Source organism: Xyrauchen texanus, chromosome 20 (assembly GCF_025860055.1).
Source record: "Xyrauchen texanus isolate HMW12.3.18 chromosome 20, RBS_HiC_50CHRs, whole genome shotgun sequence".
NCBI lineage: Eukaryota > Metazoa > Chordata > Actinopteri > Cypriniformes > Catostomidae > Xyrauchen > Xyrauchen texanus.
In genome coordinates this window covers 14350084-14369078 of record NC_068295.1, presented here as the reverse complement: position 1 = coordinate 14369078, position 18995 = coordinate 14350084, and the positions used below count along the sequence as shown (strand labels likewise).

Genomic DNA, 18995 nt, shown 5'->3' with positions numbered 1-18995 from the left:
TTTCTTATTTTTATGTAACGACATATGTAATAGTGACTAGCTTGATTACTCTATTTGTAATGTTTTATTTATATTGTTCAGAAAATGTTATTGTAAAATAAAACCATTATTTTACCTATTTTGAAGCAAAGACTATAGATAACTGAAAACATTTTATATAAAGTTCCTGTAATCTAATCCCTTTCACCAAGATTATAACAAAGGAAACAACAAATAGTTTAATTGTTGGCACATGCTGCTTTTTTATTGCTAAAATTTTATACATATTTTTGTATAGTACAAAATCATGCGGGACGCATCTGTAGTGCATAGATCAGACCAAGCATAGAGTTTCACATTCAGAGGCAAAATCTGCAATGCAAATCATAACAGGCCAGCAAAGCCTTTTATCTTTGTATCATTAGTAGTGAACATGGATCAAAACTAATCAAATTATATTTGTGTATTTTCCGGTTAAAACATTTGCATCTGTCAGAATCTGACTTTGCCTCTTCATATTCATAACATTTTCGTTACACAATCAAATCCAAAAAAAAAGTTACGTCTTAATGAGTTCACATATTCACCTGTAAATAATTTACAGTAAACAAACCTTTGGGATTTCATGCATTTGAAAATAAAAATCACAAAAATGGTTCACTCATAGATTTATGTACATCACATTTCTGCATAAATATGTTTAAGCAAAGCTTAATTATTGCATGCAGCACAAAACATTTCTTACCCACTTCTACCATGCATCAGTAAATGTTTTTTGGACTCCTATTAAAAATACTTTTTTTGAATGAAAAGATTCCACCACAATCCTCTCAATATTGTGAAGGTGTTGTGTCCTGTTTAATTTGGATTCATGGAGATAATGATTCATCAGAGTGTCACAAACGGCCACTCAGAACACTGCTTATATTGCTGTTAATGGAAATAAACTGCAAATCACCTTACAGCTTGTGCCTTCCACAATGGTTTGTATGTAAACATGCAAAGTCAATAAGAGGGCACAGGCCCTGCATATATAGATATTTTCCATTAATTTTCCCACCAGTTAAAAAAACAATTTTTTTTTTAATAATTGTAAGACCTTAAGTGCTACCCTTGTGAATTAACTTGATGAGTCAATGAGTAATGAAATTAGGCTGTTAACAGCCAGTTCACGCCTTTATGTGTATATATTTCAGTATGAGCAATGGGATGTTCTGGATCAAACAATTACCACTGTCACTAATGCTACAGATTTCTATTTCACAAACACCACTGAACTATCCTGACACTATAATTCATGCATAAAATTATTATTGCTACTAAACGATGAACTTAATACACATTATGGCTTGCATATCTCAGAGTATATTTAAAATATAGTTTGCATTCAAGTCATTGAGGTATTTATCTACATTACAATGCTTTGATAATTGCTTTATGCCATTTACTATTCTACACTTTGTTTTAAAATCTAGAGTTTAAACTACTTTGTATAATCTATCTACAACTCTAGTTTGAGACAACATTACCTGATGGAGAATGCAACTTTAGAGGTATGAGTTATACAAACACAGTTCTTAGTTACCCTATCTTATCAGGGAGTAGCTTACTGTATTCACCTGTGTGTCTGGTCACAACATGATCAGCTCAAACATTATATCAAGATGTTCCATTTTAGCAAAAGATTTAACAAAGTTAATACTTTGTTTCCATGAAATAGGTCTAGAATGAGACTACACTAAATGTCTCTACTATACCTGTAATATCTTCTTATAAATGGAGGCCAGTATATTTCTTAATAAGATTCATGCTAAATGGATAGTTCACCCCAACATTTTAATAAATTATTCACCCTAATTTTGTTCCAAAGCTGTATGAAACATAAAAGGACATGTTAGGCAAAATGTTAGCCTAAGTGGCCATTAATTTTCAATGTTTGAAAAAAGAAAGAAAGTGAATGATGACGTAAGCCTAATTTATACTATGGAAGAAGCCACATTTTTTTCTCCTGGATGAACTAAAGCATCCTAGGCGAACAAAGCCAATACACAAATACAACCCCAATTCCGAAAAAGTTGGGACAATATAAAAAAAAAAGAAAAAAAAAAAAAAGTGATTTGTAAATTATATTCACCCTTTGCTATATTGAAGAACTACAACTACACATAACCTGATGTTTACCTTGTGAATTGTATAGTTTTCTTTTTAATGTACAGTAATTTAATCAGATGATTGCAACATGCTCCAAAAAAGTTGAGACGGGCAATTTAAGACTAATAACAATTTATGTAATGACGAGTTGAAATAAAGCGGTGTGAAACAGATGTTAAACAGGTGAGGCAATTGTGTCATAGAACTGTATAAGGAGCCTCCAAAAACAGCCTAGTCCTAGAAAGGATCGTTCAAGACTTGTCAATCTGCCAACAGATGCTTCAGTAAATAAATCCAGCACTTTGAGAACAATGTTCCCAAAGACAAATTGGAAGAATTTGGGGCATTTCACCCTCTAAAGTGCACAATATAGTTATAAGTTTCAAGAAATCTGGTCAAATCGCAGTGCGTAAAGGGCTAGAAGAAAACCACTACTGAGTGCACGTTATCTCGGATCCCTCAGACATCACTGTCTTAAAAAAACATGGATATCATGAGCATGTGCTTGGGATTACTTTAGAAACCATTGTTAGTAAACACCACTCGCCGCTGCATCCACAGATGCAAGTTAAGACTTTACTATGCAAAGCAGAAGCCATGGCTGTGTAAGCAGAGAGTGCAGATGCTAGATTGGCCTGCCTCCTGACCATCTCCAATTGAGAATGTGTGGCGAATTATTAAGCACATCCTCTTAAGCGATGGCAATGAAGTCCCCGTAAAATTGTGCAGCTAAAGGATACATTATGGATGATTGGGGGAAAATTCCACTTTCTAAACTTATCAAACTTGTGTGTTCAGTGCCCAAATGCTTAATAAGCATTATTAGAAGAAATGGTGATGTTTCACAGTGGTAAATTCTCAAATATCCCAATTTATTGGAGTGGGTTGGTATTAATGTACATTTAAAAACCAAAAACAATTAAATTCACAGGCTAAAACATCATATGTGTAAAACATCATAATTATTTTCAAATCACCCATTTTTGTTTTATTTTAGCATTTTTCATACTGTCCCATCAGACAAATTATCTGATCTGACTTCATAAAAACAGCACATACAAAAAAAAAAAAATTACTTCTGCACTATCTCTGAGGGACGGGCTTCAAAGTTATCAATTTTTAACAATTGTAACCTAGGTAACTACCCCTCAATTGGCACGTGTGATTGAAAGTTTATAAAAAATTAAAATATCACATCCATACCACACCCACGATAAGTTTTAACCAATCCTCAATGCTATTCGACCAACCGAGTTCTCCTAGGTCAAGAATTTAGAGATGTGCGTGAACAGGAGAAATTTCATCAAACAAATACCTTGGCACAACAAAAACGTTTCCTAACATTCATCTACTTTTTGTTCCAAAGTAGAAAAAGTAATACAAGTATGGAGCAAAATGAGGGTGAGTAAATTACCGAATTTTCATTTTTGGGTGAACTATACCTTTGACAGGCATTTTAATCTGAGTCACCTATTTTGGGCCGAGAACTTCATTTTGCACAGTACAAACTCACACAGTGCATATGAAACATAAACATGTACTTTAGGATGGCTAGCCGCACGTTAATACAAACCGCCATCTTTCTAATCCTCAGGATGCTACAACACATTATTAACTAATGAATACCCAAACAATAAACCACTGCTTTATCGCAAAACAGAAAATAAACTTTCCTCGAACAAAGCTTGACCTCTCAGTTCAAGTGAAGATGACTTGCCTCAGAATCAAATCGATCAAGGTATGGATGCTGCATCCATGGTGGTTACTAACTAAATCTTTGTCTGCCTAATTGTATTTATTTTCTAAACAACTTTATACCATATACTGAATGTCACTACGACTACTAAACTCAGCAAGCATCGCTACCGTACATGCATGGCCACATTTAATGCTGGCACTACAAATCCCGCCACCCTAAAGCAAGCGGATGAAACTATACATCATTTAATGGAAGACATTGGTGATTTTGTTGTTTTTGCGAACAACTTGTCACTTGTTTGTACAATATACATATTCATCTCAAAACAAGACCAGAAGGGAAGAAACGAATATTGCACATTTCCCATGCTGAGGCCTGACTACTATTATGTATTATATCATACTCAGTCATCTCATATAATGGGGTACACGACACTCATTTCTAGCAGTCCAACGATTCCTTGAATAAAAAATACCTATTCAACAAAACTTTAACTAGGAAAACATTGGGGAACACTTTCATAGCATACATTAAATCATGTCCTGGGCTAAACTGACTTTAAAAGCGGAATTATTTTTCACAGTGCAAGCTAATCCGTCACAAATTCAGACCATTTTAGGGGCTGATCAGACCCAGTGTTGGGAGTAATCCAATTACAAAGTAGTTCTAATCTGTAGTTCTAATGTCTTGTGTTTAACAAAGAAAAATAAATATATTTGTTGAGCATAAAAGAGTTTAAGAAAGTAACTTAAAAGTAATTAGCAATGTGATTAATTTATCAATGAAGTAAATAGTAAAGTAATATGATTACAATTTATAGAAAAATAATTATTTATTTGTAATGGATTACTATTTTTAAGCAATTTACCCAACACTGATCAGAACGAACACATTCTAGCACTTATAAAAAGCTAGACGCAATGCAACAATTAGAACAAAACGCAGGTGTCTCAAGATGCATTTTTGAAGTTGGAAGTTCTTTTTGATTTGTCATTGCATCTAAAAAAAAAAACATGGAACTCCTGCAGCTAAATTCATCGGTCTTTGTATTACAAGCAAATACAATAAAAAAAAAAAATAGCACAAAAGGATGCAGGGAAAAAAATGCATTCAGTATGAACGGCCCCTTTTTCTTTTTGAGATGTCCGAATAAAGACATACACCTCTGTTGAAACACATTATGACCCTAATATCTAACTGTTCTACTGCCTTTCTTCAGGCCTATTACTATTCACTGAGGATAATAAACTTGAGAATGTTACCATTTTGGATGAAAATGGGACACATGTCTAATTTGTAGTGCATCCTCACACTGTAACCCAGGTCAAATATGCCACCAGTAATCTAACAGGTATCTATACTAATATTGTGAAATGTATTCCATCAACCCTTATAATAAAAACTATTTACATAAAATCAAAACACACTCACTACTCTTTAACACACATGGTCTCAGATCACCAAACCATTTGACAGACAAGGACTGTTGTTTTTTGTATTACAGCAAGAAAAACAGGTGAATATTGTCTGATTATTAAAGTACTCACTGTGTGGGTCTGAGCTGTGGTAACTTTACTCATCTGAGGTAGTAAAATATTTCTATGTCATCATTAGCACTTGCATCTCATTAGAACCCCACCCCAAATAGAAAGGTTACCAGTGGAATCTATTAAGTATGCTTGGGTTATGTCAACATGCCTGTCTGTCTTGGTTTGTTCAGAACATGGAAAGTACATAAAGTACATGGTTCGTGATTTTGCTGAAGCACCATTATGAGATCTGAATTAAGAGAACAGTTATTTGTCTACAGTTTACTGTCAATTTCAAAGACTAAATGACCAAGCAGTGTTTTAACTGTAGGGTTAAGTTCTAAACCATGGCAACAGACTCGAGACACAAGTTGTTATAAAGAGACAATACCTAGGCACTTAATCTGCAGGTAATAAAACAGTTAGGCGAAGCTACTTCAGCTGAAATGCAGGTTGCATGCACGATTTGGCTTTTTAACATACAAACTTTATACCTGCAAAGCAAGTGCTGCATGCTGTATGCTATGTGTGCATCTCAATCAGCCTCCTAGTTCAGTAGTCAGGGCACTGATCAGGGAATCAGCCTTTTCCAGGGTGGTCTCAAGCACAAAATCGTTCCAGTGTACTGAAACAAACTCTGCCTAAAAACTCCCAGAATGCACCATAAAAACCAGGGAGCATAGCTGCTCACAATGTTCTCTTTCTGGAAACATTGTTATGTCTTCTGAAGTCCTTCAAGTCATGCACAAGTGTAAAACTATTAAGTCAAAGCTTTATTTCCTCTTTAAAAGAGATATTGTTTGTAATGTCTTTCATCCATAATGAACATTAAAGGGGAAACAATCTTTTAATTGTTAGAGTTTTAAGAAGAAGGTTTAAAACAAACTTTATATATTTATTTCTTCACTTATCTTTTATAATAACACTACGTTTGAATATCTACAATGAAAATGCCTGACAGTGTCATTTAAACAGCAATGTTGTTGATTAATACCAGCTGTGTTTTAATGTGTGAGCTCCTAATCCTGTTGCAGGTATTTGAGTCATAAGAGTCCTAATGCTTAGTGGAAGCACACCCTTGGCAGTGCCCGAATTCATGTACACTATATACTGATTTACGAAATAGGGAGCTAATTGAGATGTACAGTCTGTCTCTAATTCAATGTTCACTTCCTATTAATACAACCAGCTATCATATTTATACTTAAGTGGAATTATCAGGATTTTTGTTTTGTACAAAAAATTACCAGATAACTGCTCTGGTGAAGACTGTGGTAAAATTATGGACTTGCTTGGACACAAAAAGGAGTTTTCTTTAGGTTATCTTCAAAGTGCAGAGATGATATCCCCATAGACCAATGCCAATTGGTGTGTTGACTGAACACTTCCCTGACATAATGCTGGAGGAAGGGCAGAGAATCAGGATGGAGGGTAGTTTGAAGAACCAAGACAGTATGGTCTCTTATCTGCACAGAAAGAACATTTGAAACGAATCAGATAAAGCAAGAACATATCTTGTGGTCTGTCCAATGTAACAAACTGACATACCTGGTCACGAGTTTCTCGTGTTCGGATTAAAGATGTTGTGACTTTTCTTGAAATGGAATATGAGGGGCACTGTGTAGATAAAATGAAACGAATCACTGCAAGTTCATTAAGGTCCGCATTTTGACATTAGCCATTAGTTCTAGCACGCAAGGTTTATTAACTGCCAATGCACAACAGTGCTGACTGTAATGGATAAGGGGCTAGAAATAATAATAAAACGACATTAATGAAGATTTTGCACGATCAAATAATGTGCACCGCAATGATGACGTGACTCAAGTGCTGGAATGCGAAACTGCAACACAAAGATCAGACAAAGACAGGCACAAGCACAACAGCTGCTGCTGTACATGTCAACGCTGTTCGTGCACCTACCGTTTCCCCTGATCTGGTGCTGGCCCGGAAACGAGAAAACTGGAACGGTGTCCCAAAGGTATTTCCATCGTGCTTATTGAAGGGACCATGGCCAGGCTCTCGTAGGCTCGTGAGCCTGGCCCCGTTGCACTGTGGCGGTGGACAACGCGCTACGCCATTTCTCTCCAGCGCTGCTGCTTCCAACAAGGAGCTCTGCAGCAGCGCTCTTCCGGTGAGCACGCGTGCGTCTCGGTGTCTGTGCTCTGATTGGGCAACCGAACAATCCGTCAGACAAGTAACACCGCCCCTTCGTTTTTTAATAGTGTTTTGTATAATTCAATTACAAAGTAATATTATATTGTAATCTAATTACTTTTTTTTAGCGAGGGGGAAGGGTAATTAATTCGTTTCATTTATTTTAAATGATTATACTCAGATTACCAATAGTGACTTTCAATTAATTTAATTACTTTTAAGTATGTTATACTTATTTCTAATACAGTATTAATGTAGAATAGGCTACATGAATTATGGCCCAGTAATGGGTCATAGTGAAGAAGAAATGTGAGGTGCTGAGTGTATGACTTGTGTGTAACAATCAGTGTTGGGAGGGTTATAAAATGTATTCCACTACAGGTTACAGAATACATGCTGTAAAATATAATTTGTTGGAGTACTTAAAGTCAGTAACGTAATCTAAATACTTTGGATTACTTCTTCAGCACTGGTTGATGTTTTTCACTTGTTTTGAGTATAAAACTGTGCCAGTACAGTAAGACAAAATACACGTTAAAAATACATTAGCTGAAAAAAAGCCTAAATATCTTATGCAGTGTTGCTTCTATAACAAGATAAAGCAAATTGATATTGTCTTAAGGATTCTGAGATATTTTTACAGAAAAACAATACAAACATTATCATAAAGAATACGATTTTGCCCTGATATCAAAGGTCTCACCAGAAAATAAAATAAAATATCTAACGTGGATTTTTTTAATTAAACAAAAAAAAAACAAAACATGATCGTTCCTGGTAACAGTTACATGTAAAATGGCTAAACATAGCATTTTAGCTTAGCATAAAGCTACATTTTCACATGACAATTTTTCTGTTGCTTCAAACTTACTCCTCTGTCTGCTCTATTACACATCTTAAATTAGTATTATAAATATGTAGTCTATGATAAAATAAACTTCAGAAGTTTCACGGTTTTCATAAGTCTTCAGTTCCGTGTCTTCATATTTGAAAAGGTTTCCATCTAAATCTTAAGACTGGTATTATTAAATATAATGTGCATAGGCTTTTTCTGAGTGTTTCTTGATTTGGAACAAATGTTGATATGTGGTAGCCTACTGATGGTATGAGATATGGCTATTTTTTGCATAGAAATGAGGACACGTGAATGAATACACAATGTGTAAATGCAAATATCTAAAGAGTGATACATATCTACAAACTTGACATTATTAACCCTTAAAAGGGCAAGCATATAAAGGTAATTGAAAATGTATTAATTGTTATTTTTAACAATTTAGGGCTCATAAAATATGTTTCCATGTTTTTTTTATTGTTTATTTTATAGTTTGTAGAAACCATGACAATGGCATTGAAGAGATAGGACAATTATTATTAATCAAAATTATTTCAGCTTGGTTCAAGTGCCTTTTTTGGTCTAGTCAGTCCGATTCTGTGTCATACTAAAGCTTGCTTTGTCTTATTTTATAAAGGTCCAGAAAATACAGCCCTTAAAATTGGACATAACAAAGAACATGCATAAAACAACAATGCATTTAAGTTAAATACATGTGAATAAAAACACTCCATGCGAACTGGTTTTGTGTAATGTCATGTATGTGCCTGAGGCGTAACTACGTGATGTGCTTTAATCTCACATACTCAACACGCAAGCACGCACGCTTTCCTCCGCCCCCGCGCGCTCTTGCATGCGTGCGTGCGCCTGTGCGGTACAACATCAACAGAATGAGTCCTCCGCGTTTTCTGTCAGAAATGTAACAAATCACTTACGATCATAAGTAATTATTTCCTTTCCCGAATACTAAGTTCATTTCAACGTCAGTCCTATAGTCGCCTTATCTGGACTAAACCTCGTGGTTTAAACTGGTAAGATATATTTTTGTGACTTCTTAAAATTAGACAAGGTGCAAATGTAAAAGCACTAGGCCGCAGTCTTATATTTAAGCATGCATTTACTGCTTTGGTCGGCAAGACTTAACCTTGGTGTCTTATAATGCAGTTTGGTTTCATATACAAAAAAGCAACAATGTCTTTCAACCTACATGTTTAGAACGCAACGCTTCCGCAAATGTTGCCTTTTAATATAGGAAGGAATGTAAATCTCTACACTACTCAGGGCGGACAGGCAACATTATTCCCGTTTCAAAACAAATATCCGTTAGAAACAAACGAGTATACAAACACCATAACAAGAATGCATTCTTTTTGCGTGAAATACTGAGCCGCCTGTATGCAAGCTTTAAACTTAGTAGTGCTGCGTGCATGTGGCTCTTCCTTTTAAATGTGCTGTGCTTTCATCTGGCATATGTGAGACCAGTGGTCATTAATCTGTTAAAGTCTTTTGTTTTTTGCAATCTGCTAATGCAGTGAGCAGTTCAAGATTATGTACAAGATTTGATAACTCTAGGCAAACCGGTGTGATTCAATCCATGTTGACTCCATGTAAACAAGTCTTTAGATCACGAGTCTATGCCTATTGGATAGTATCTGGGAGTCACAGTTTGTGACTGCAAGCGTCTTCTCACTGCCTTCACAATTACAGCTATAAAAGTTTTTAAAATGTGTCTAAACAGAGGAATTTAACCAATCAAGTGAGCCTAGGGCACAAGTGAAAGTAGCCGACTTCAGGAAGAAAACATAATCAATATGTTCAATGAGTTTAAGATCAAGGGTTCATGTAGGGGTTCTTGTTTTTTTTCTCCCCAATTTCCAATGCACTCTAAATCCTTGTGGTGGCATAGTGACTCGTCTTAATCCGGTTTGCGGAGGATGAATCTCAGTTGCCTCCGTGTCTGAGACCGTCAATCCGCTAATTTTATCACGAGGCTTGAGCGCGTTACCGCGGAGACCTAGCGTGTGTAGAGGCTTCACGCTATTCTCCGCGGCATCCACACACAACTCCACTCGCCCCACAGAGAGCGAGAACCACATTATAGTGACCACGAGGTGGTTACCCCATGTGACTCTACCCTCCCTAGCAACCAGGCCAATTTGGTTGCTTAGGAGATCTGGCTGGAATCACTCAGCACACAGGATTCGAACTCGCGACTCCAGGGTTGGTACTCACTGAGCTACCCAGGCCCTGGGTGTTTGGGTTTTTAGTATTGTTGACAGCAGAGTGTCCAGGATGTTATAACAAATAAGATTCTTTTTAAATCTCTCCATACACACTTACAAATAGGTATTTGTTTTTTTTGGACATGGTGGTACCATGGTAATTAGGGATGTGATTGGGTGGTCGACTAGTCGTCCAACAACTGACCTCGACCACTAACATAATTATTTTTTGTTTTCTCAAGATTTATGCATATTTGCGGATGGTATATAATATACGTTTTATTGATATTTGCCTTTTATCATTAGAAAAGTGACAGGGAACTGTTGAGGAGAGACTGTTAGAATACGAGCTTCAGAGGAAGATTTATGAGCACTTCACAGGATGCTGGATGTGTGAGGATGGTTTATTACATCTGTTTAAACGAGATATGCACATATTTGCAGACGGTATATTATATTGTATTTATTGATATTTGCCTTTTTATCATTAGACAAGACAGTTAAATGTTACAGGGAACTGTTGAGGAGACAGGAGGAAGAATGAAATGGGCGAGCACTTTTAACATTATGAGCATTATCCAGGGCACTAAAGTGTGGCCCTGGACTTTCTAGCCCAGAGCGGCCCACCAAACCCGGTCCGCAACACACTATACCAGCTCTTTGATTTAATTTTATTGCTCAATTTCATAATTTTTGTGTTTGAAAAATGCTAGTCATGACAATGTGCAGAAATGGTCATACATTTAAAACATATAAATCCACTGTTAATGTGATGAGTGGACTTTTTTAGAGAAAGCACTATATAGCTCAGACAAATAATATGTCCGAAAACCTTTTTCCCTACATACAGATGTTAGGTTAAAATGTACCTGAAAGCACAAGGGAAAATGTGTATTTTAGGTGCTGTGACAAGTCAGGATTTCTTCAAAGTTTTTAAAGATCTTAATCACTTTTCAACTTTTTTCTAGAAGTGCAAATAAATAACTACGACTATTGTCTTAGTTAATATGAGGTTGTGAAAACAACAATTATAATAATAATATATATGTACAGTATACACTCACCTAAAGGATTATTAGGAACACCTGTTCAATTTCTCATTAATGCAATTATCTAATCAACCAATCACATGGCAGTTGCTTCAATGCATTTAGGGGTGTGGTCCTGGTCAAGACAATCTCCTGAACTCCAAACTGAATGTCAGAATGGGAAAGAAAGGTGATTTAAGCAATTTTGAGCGTGGCATGGTTGTTGGTGCCAGACAGGCCGGTCTGAGTATTTCACAATCTGCTCAGTTACTGGGATTTTCACACACAACCATTTCTAGGGTTTACAAAGAATGGTGTGAAAAGGGAAAAACATCCAGTATGTGGCAGTCCTGTGGGCGAAAATGCCTTGTTGATGCTAGAGGTCAGAGGAGAATGGGCCGACTGATTCAAGCTGATAGAAGAGCAACTTTGCCTGAAATAACAACTCGTTACAACCGAGGTAAGCAGCAAAGCATTTGTGAAGCCACAACATGCACAACCTTGAGGCGGATGGGCTACAACAGCAGAAGACTCCACCGGGTACCTCTCATCTCCACTACAAATAGGAAAAAGAGGCTACAATTTGCAAGAGCTCACCAAAATTGGACAGTTGAAGACTGGAAAAATGTTGCCTGGTCTGATGAGTCTCGATTTCTGTTGAGACATTCAGATGGTAGAGTCAGAATTTGGCGTAAACAGAATGAGAACATGGATCCATCATGCCTTGTTACCACTGTGCAGGCTGGTGGTGGTGTAATGGTGTGGGGGATGTTTTCTTGGCACACTTTAGGCCCCTTAGTGCCAAATGGGCATCATTTAAATGCCACGGCCTTCCTGAGCATTGTTTCTGACCATGTCCATCCCTTTATGGCCACCATGTACCCATCCTCTGATGGCTACTTCCAGCAGGATAATGCACCATGTCACAAAGCTCGAATCATTTCAAATTGGTTTCTTGAACATGACAATGGGTTCACTGTACTAAAATGGCCCCCACAGTCACCAGATCTCAACCCAATAGAGCATCTTTGGGATGTGGTGGAACGGGAGCTTCGTGCCCTGGATGTGCATCCCACAAATCTCCATCAACTGCAAGATGCTATCCTATCAATATGGGCCAACATTTCTAAAGAATGCTTTCAGCACCTTGTTGAATCAATGCCACGTAGAATTAAGGCAGTTCTGAAGGCGAAAGGGGGTCAAACACAGTATTAGTATGGTGTTCCTAATAATCCTTTAGGTGAGTGTATACAAGATCATAACAATTTGTTTAAAACCGTTAGATGAAGAAAGTGTCACACAGCAGGACACTGATGAAAGTTAGACAGAATATGTACATAAATAAATAAACATACCTCTTAAAATGTAGAACTTTGCAGATATTTAGCAGATTATTTGCTCATATTTTCAGTCTGTGTGAGTTTGTTGCATCTTCATATCTGCAGTGTTTTAATTCCTTTCCCAGATTATTCTTGAAAAAGTGAAAAATCCTTTGCTTTGACAAGCGCTGTTTCTGCTCTCCTTTTAAAAAAGATTAAAATAGCCACAAAGTAATATTTTTCATATTTTGCATTCTTCAGCAAGGTGCACTTCAGCTCCCTGCAGTATGAATAAATTATGCAAATTACTATATACTGCTCATAGCTTTACAGTTTGCAGATTTGATATCCACTGCTGTTATTTTATTAGCTGAAACTTGCAGTTATTTGTCATTTTGTGATTTATTCAGAGCTCATCTTATACTTAATATGTTGTCTTTGGTTGTCACCATTATTGTGATTTGTATGTCAAATAATGAGGTCCACGTGAGGTACGATGTTAATGCGTACATGCGGAAATACGCTACATTTTCAAGTTGTTTCAAAATATAAGCCATTTTATTTTTCAAAATAAATGCCAGTCTATTGAGTTTACAGTGTCTTTTGAATATTCAATCTGTAATGGGGTCCGTGCAGGAATGTTGGAGCCCAGGGCAGCCGCCTTTATCGCCTGTAGGACAGGCCGGTACTTTCGCAGCAATGGGCTGGCCTAAATTGCCCACCGTGAAAATGGCCGGTGCTCCCGACAGCCAGTCCACCCCTGATTATGAACACAAATGCGTCTGCCACAGCTCTGATATGCAGACCGTTTAAATAAGACTGTTACACACCGGTCTATTATTGTAGTAACACGATGGCAAGTAACAACAAAACAAACCGCGACTGGTTGTTTACATGTCTCATGATTCACACGCAAGCAGGCGATTTTCAGCACCCTCAAGAAAAAAAACGAACCAAACGAGAAAATGTATCGACCGATGCAGATAATTAAAAAAACTCAGAATATTGTCCGATTTATCAACCTCGGCGATATATCGGTCGACCAGAACTTGGAGGATCCAAAAAGGAGATAAGGTCAGCATACAAGTAATCCATAAGACTCCAGTGTTTAAATCTATGTCTTCAGAAGTGATATGATAGGTGTGGCTGAGAAACAGATCACTATTTAAGTCCTTTTTTTTTTTTACTATAAATCTCCACTTTTACTTTATGCTTCTACATTCGTCTTCTTTTTTTTTGTCTGGGTAGGGAGGATAATTTGGGAATTTAATTGTTGGGATTTGTTTTCCAGTAGGTATCTACAGTTTAGGATCTGAGAGAGTCTGTAATGGCCGGAGGAAGAAGAGGAGCAAATAGAACGACGTATTGTCGTTCTCCACTGAGCAGTGAGACAGGCTCTGTAGGCAATGGCAACCACTCCACCAGCTCACCTGTGACAGGTGTGAGGTCACGGACCAGGTGAGTGCAACGTGAAATCTGTGAATGCAACATTTGAGGATGATGCTATACATAATATACTGATGTTCTGTTGCTATAGTAGCAGTTTCAACCATGTAGAAACGTAACATTGAAAACATTTTCAAATCTGTGCGATAATCAGGAATGGATCCGGACCGGGAATGTCCAGCCCTCCATTGGCCACTCAGACAGTGGTGCCACTGAAGCACTGTAAAATTCCAGAACTCTCCATGGACCGGAACGTCCTGTTTGAGCTTCATCTGTTTGTGTGCCATCTCACAGCTCTGTTTGTGCATTACGTCAACATCTACAAAACCGTGTGGTGGTACCCCGCTTCACACCCACCTTCACATACCTCTCTGGTGAGTCTCATGTCACAAGGTTTGCACAATTAAAGTTTACAATTAAACTCCATTGCAGTATTCTGTGCTCCAAAACAAAACTAATTTTTAAACTAACGCCCTTAAAGCAACTTCTTGCTACCATAATGTTTTGATTGCCAACATATGTTTTCCTTATGTTCTGTTTTTTGAGAGAGTTTTTTTTATTTGCAACTTTTTGTCACTGTTCAAAATGTAGATTTGACACCTGAATTTCTTTTTCCTTACAGAACTTCCATCTCATTGACTATAATATGTTGGTATTCATCATCATCGTACTGGCACGCAGGCTAATTTCTGCTATCGTAAAAGAGGTAATGTGAATTATCTCTTAGCTCAATATCTACATTTCTTTGCATGTCATTTTCATAGTTTTTTAACTTTGAGAAGTTTCCTAAACCATTAATTACTATTGCACTCTCTCTGTTGATCTCTCTTCTTTTCTTTGCCCATCCCTCTCAAGGCATCACAAAGTGGGAAGTTGTCCTTCCCGCACTCTGTCTTCCTGGTGACGGCACGTTTTGCTGTCCTGACTCTTGTAGGGTGGAGTCTGTGTCGTTCACTTATTTATCTCTTCAAGACATATTCCGTACTCAGCCTCCTCTTCCTCTGCTATCCGTGAGTAGTATTTTACCCATCCACTGCTCTAATACTTCTACTGTAAAGAGGAGTTTCTTATAAGCCGGGTTTTTGCTTATAACTGCACAAAAAATAAACAGAACATAAAATATCACATACCTTTACTTGGAGCAGGTTATTCCTGTCAAAAGGAGCATGCAAAGTAATTGTAGATCATTAGATAATCCATGCCAAGCACATTGTGCACAGCACATAATGTGATAGATGACTTCATCGGAAATTATGTAATATGTTGTCCAGTGTCGTGGAAGGCTAAACCAATTGTATTAGGATTCAGATAGCTGCAACAAGAGGTGGAAGTCATCCAAATATGGGCAAAGTGGATCGTTCACTCTAATTACATATGGCCACCAGGAGATGGCGCCAAGTATGTGACACAATGAAGGTTAAAAAAACACAGAATGGAACTGACTGAGATCACGTTACTGATGCCTGTATGTTTGAGGGAGAGAGAGCATACCTTTAGTCATTGTTGTATTTGCATGTTTTATTAGTTCTTATGTACTATTATTATTGTTTGTTTGTTTGGAGAGGCTGTTGGACACTTGGAGATATTTTTGGATGAAATTATTTTTGTAATGCTTTAACTTTTGATTGCTTTGTCGTATCAACACAAAACTTTACTTAACTACAGGTGACATGATTGGAAACAAAATTAAATATTTTGGTATTTGTATTTACACAAGTTTTTCTTTGGCTGAGATTCTCATAATTGATTATAATCGTTATCATAATTGATTTTTTTTTATATTTGTCTTGAAAATTATACCAAATAATGAACCTCTTTGTTTTTTTTTTTTTTTTTTGTAGAGTTATAAACCTTTAATTTAGGCATTCCACTGAAACAGGAACTCTTTAAAAACACCTTCAGACCTTAAGGGGTTAATAAAGCAACAAGCCACAAGTGATTTTATTAAGGTTAATGGCTGTTATTAGGCACGATGTGAAGAAGCTTAACTCTTAACTGTGGTAAAATCACTTACTGTGGCTTATTGATTTATAAAAACAAGGGATTTAAAGCAATTATGCTGCAGCAACCACAATATGATAAAATACACCAATGTTTTGTAGTGAACTAGTTACATTAATTATTAATATCAATTGGAATACAAAATTATTTTACCAGGAAATATAGTTTTAGTCTAACTGTAGGGTGTTTAAAGTTGACAAGCAACATAGCAACTTGGCTCATTAATATAGAATGTGCTGTCAGAAGTGTGCATTTGCAGTGGCTTTGAATCCATCTTATCTATTCAGAATTTAGAGTCAGAACTATTTATTTTCTAATTGTATTTTAATGACCCTTGCATACACATCTTTATTCACATCCTAATCTATCTTGTGTTCCCCCTCAGGTTCGGAATGTATATTCCTTTCTTCAGACTCAGCTGTGATTTTCGGAGGGCTGGGTCCATGTCCCCTTTAAGTGCTGTGGGTACAAAAGAGATGACTGGGGCTTTGGGACGTGGGGGGCGGGACTATTTCTCTGTCTTAAAGGAAACATGGAAACAGCACACCAGTCAGCTCTACAGTGTTCAGCCCATCCCCACCCATGCCTGCTGTCTCTCTCCTGACCTCATCCGCAAAGAGGTGGAGTACCTGAAGATGGACTTCAACTGGAGGATGAAGGAGGTGTTGGTTAGCTCTATGCTCAGTGCCTACTATGTAGCATTTGTGCCTGTTTGGTTCGTCAAAGTGAGTGTACTGACATATGGTCTTTTATACACTAATAAGCATATGCATAAGCACATACATTGTTTAGACAGGGAGACCAGGTTTAGTTCAATTAATGAATGGCATGTCTTTCTGTATAGTAAGTCAGTTAATTCAGACCTGATTGGCTTACACTGTGTCCTAACAAGGTGTGTCATGATGTAACTTGTTTCTAGTATCAAGTAATCTGTCTGAAAGCAAAAATGGATGTAGTTTTATGTGATCTTCTGTTAACATGTCCTGTGTTGGGCAGAGACAGCATATTAAGGTTTTAAGTGCAAGCTGCCGCATAAAAAGAAATGTCAAATATAAGCATTATAATTTGAAAAAGTGTATAGCAATTGCCTATGATTGTGAGTTTTAAAGAAAATTACATATTTTGTAATGTGTAAACCCTGGCACAGAACACTTATCTTGGGCCTGAAGATTATTCATCTGCATTTACTTTTATTTTACACCTCTCTCTCTCTCTCTCTCTCTCTGTGTGTGTGTTTTTGTATAGAGCACACAATATGTTGATAAACGCTGGTCCTGTGAGCTGTTCATCCTGGTGTCAGTCAGTACATCTATCATTCTGATGCGGCACCTTCTACCTCCACGTTACTGCGATTTGCTCCACAAAGCTGCAGCTCACCTGGGCTGCTGGCAGAAGGTGGACCCCTCCCTCTGCTCGAACGTCTTGCAGCACATGTATGTCTTTCTTGTGGTCACTGATGGAGCTGTTTAGAAGTCATAGACTTGTATTGTGTAGAGGTTCTTGTGTTTTTGCAAGATTATGACTAAATTACTTTGAAATGGTTTGTTTTTTCTCATGAAATCAAACAAATTATAGGATTGTTCTTCATAAATATTGTTTTAGCGCTAAAATTAGGAGTTTTGAAACTTCTGACACCCTCCTCACTTTTCAATGAAAGACAAACACTTGCCCAACCTTATGATCAAAATGTCCCCCCAAAGATTGCATCTTAGTACTGGCCCTGCTTGAAGTTCTAGTGGCTTCAAGATTGAAGAAGGATATGACTAAATACAGAAAAGTTGAATCTGTTTATCTAAACCCTTTTTTTTTTACTCTTTGGAATGTTGGTGTGTGATATGCTCCTTAAATTGTGCTGAAATATTTTGTTGAAATATTTTTGCTTTTGTTTTTTACATTTGTAGAGTATAATATACTCTCTATATAGTATAATCTTCTCCTTTCTCTTTTCCTTTTTGGTTTCCACAGATGGACAGAAGAGTACATGTGGCCACAGGGAGTTTTGGTCAAACACAATAAAAATGTTTATAAGGCCATGGGCCATTATAATGTAGCAGTTCCCTCAGATGTCTCACATTATCGTTTCTATGTAAGTAAGCAGAACTTTTAATACAGAAAATACTTTAGTTTCTAAAGATTGCAGGAGTTTGTTCATTCATAAAAAGTATTTTTTAGAAACATTATTGGAAATAACACAATGTATTCATGGTAAAAAAAAATAAACAATATGTCAATAACCACTGTTCCCCTTATTTTTTCTTTCCTTACAGTTTTTCTTCAATAAACCTCTTCGAATATTGAACATTCTCATAATCCTGGAGGGTGCAATGATATTCTACCAGCTATATTCACTGATGTGTTCAGAGAAATGGCATCAGACAATATCATTAGCTCTAATATTATTCAGTAATTATTATGCCTTTTTCAAACTACTCCGAGACAGAATAGTTCTGGGAAAGGCCTACTCGTATTCAGCCAGTGCCTCCAATCAGAAAGTCAGCTAGGCAAGGATAAATTATTGTAAGTCATCACAGATGAGCAGAAAACATGCATGAGAGCCGTTTATTTTTTCTACAAATGCATTTTTTTTTGTTTTGGTCTGTTAATGTTCTGACTTACCATGAAATAAAAA

At 36.8% G+C, this 18995-nt stretch overlaps 1 protein-coding gene and 1 long non-coding RNA gene across 3 annotated transcripts; one reads left to right on the top strand and one right to left on the bottom strand.

The window, feature by feature from the left end:
* Nucleotides 1-228: 228 nt before the first annotated feature.
* LOC127660658 (uncharacterized) lies at nucleotides 229-7451 on the bottom strand. Its single transcript, XR_007972664.1, has 3 exons — nucleotides 7282-7451; nucleotides 6907-6975; nucleotides 229-6824 (listed from the first exon to the last, which is right to left on the bottom strand). It is a non-coding gene; the product is annotated as an uncharacterized LOC127660658 (long non-coding RNA).
* A 1759-nt stretch (nucleotides 7452-9210) lies between these two features.
* Nucleotides 9211-18994, top strand: tmem39b (transmembrane protein 39B). 2 transcript variants are annotated; one of them, XM_052150995.1, is made up of 9 exons: nucleotides 9211-9381; nucleotides 14214-14377; nucleotides 14520-14739; nucleotides 14988-15071; nucleotides 15221-15375; nucleotides 16752-17091; nucleotides 17612-17799; nucleotides 18332-18452; nucleotides 18634-18994. In XM_052150995.1, exons 2-9 carry the CDS (start codon nucleotides 14247-14249, stop codon nucleotides 18865-18867), a joined length of 1473 nt encoding a protein of 490 aa, XP_052006955.1. In that variant the 5' UTR covers nucleotides 9211-9381; nucleotides 14214-14246; the 3' UTR covers nucleotides 18868-18994. The 2 variants fall into 2 exon arrangements, with proteins under 2 accessions (XP_052006955.1, XP_052006954.1); XM_052150994.1 differs by having other exon boundaries at nucleotides 14211-14377.
* The last annotated feature ends 1 nt before the right edge of the window (nucleotide 18995 follows it).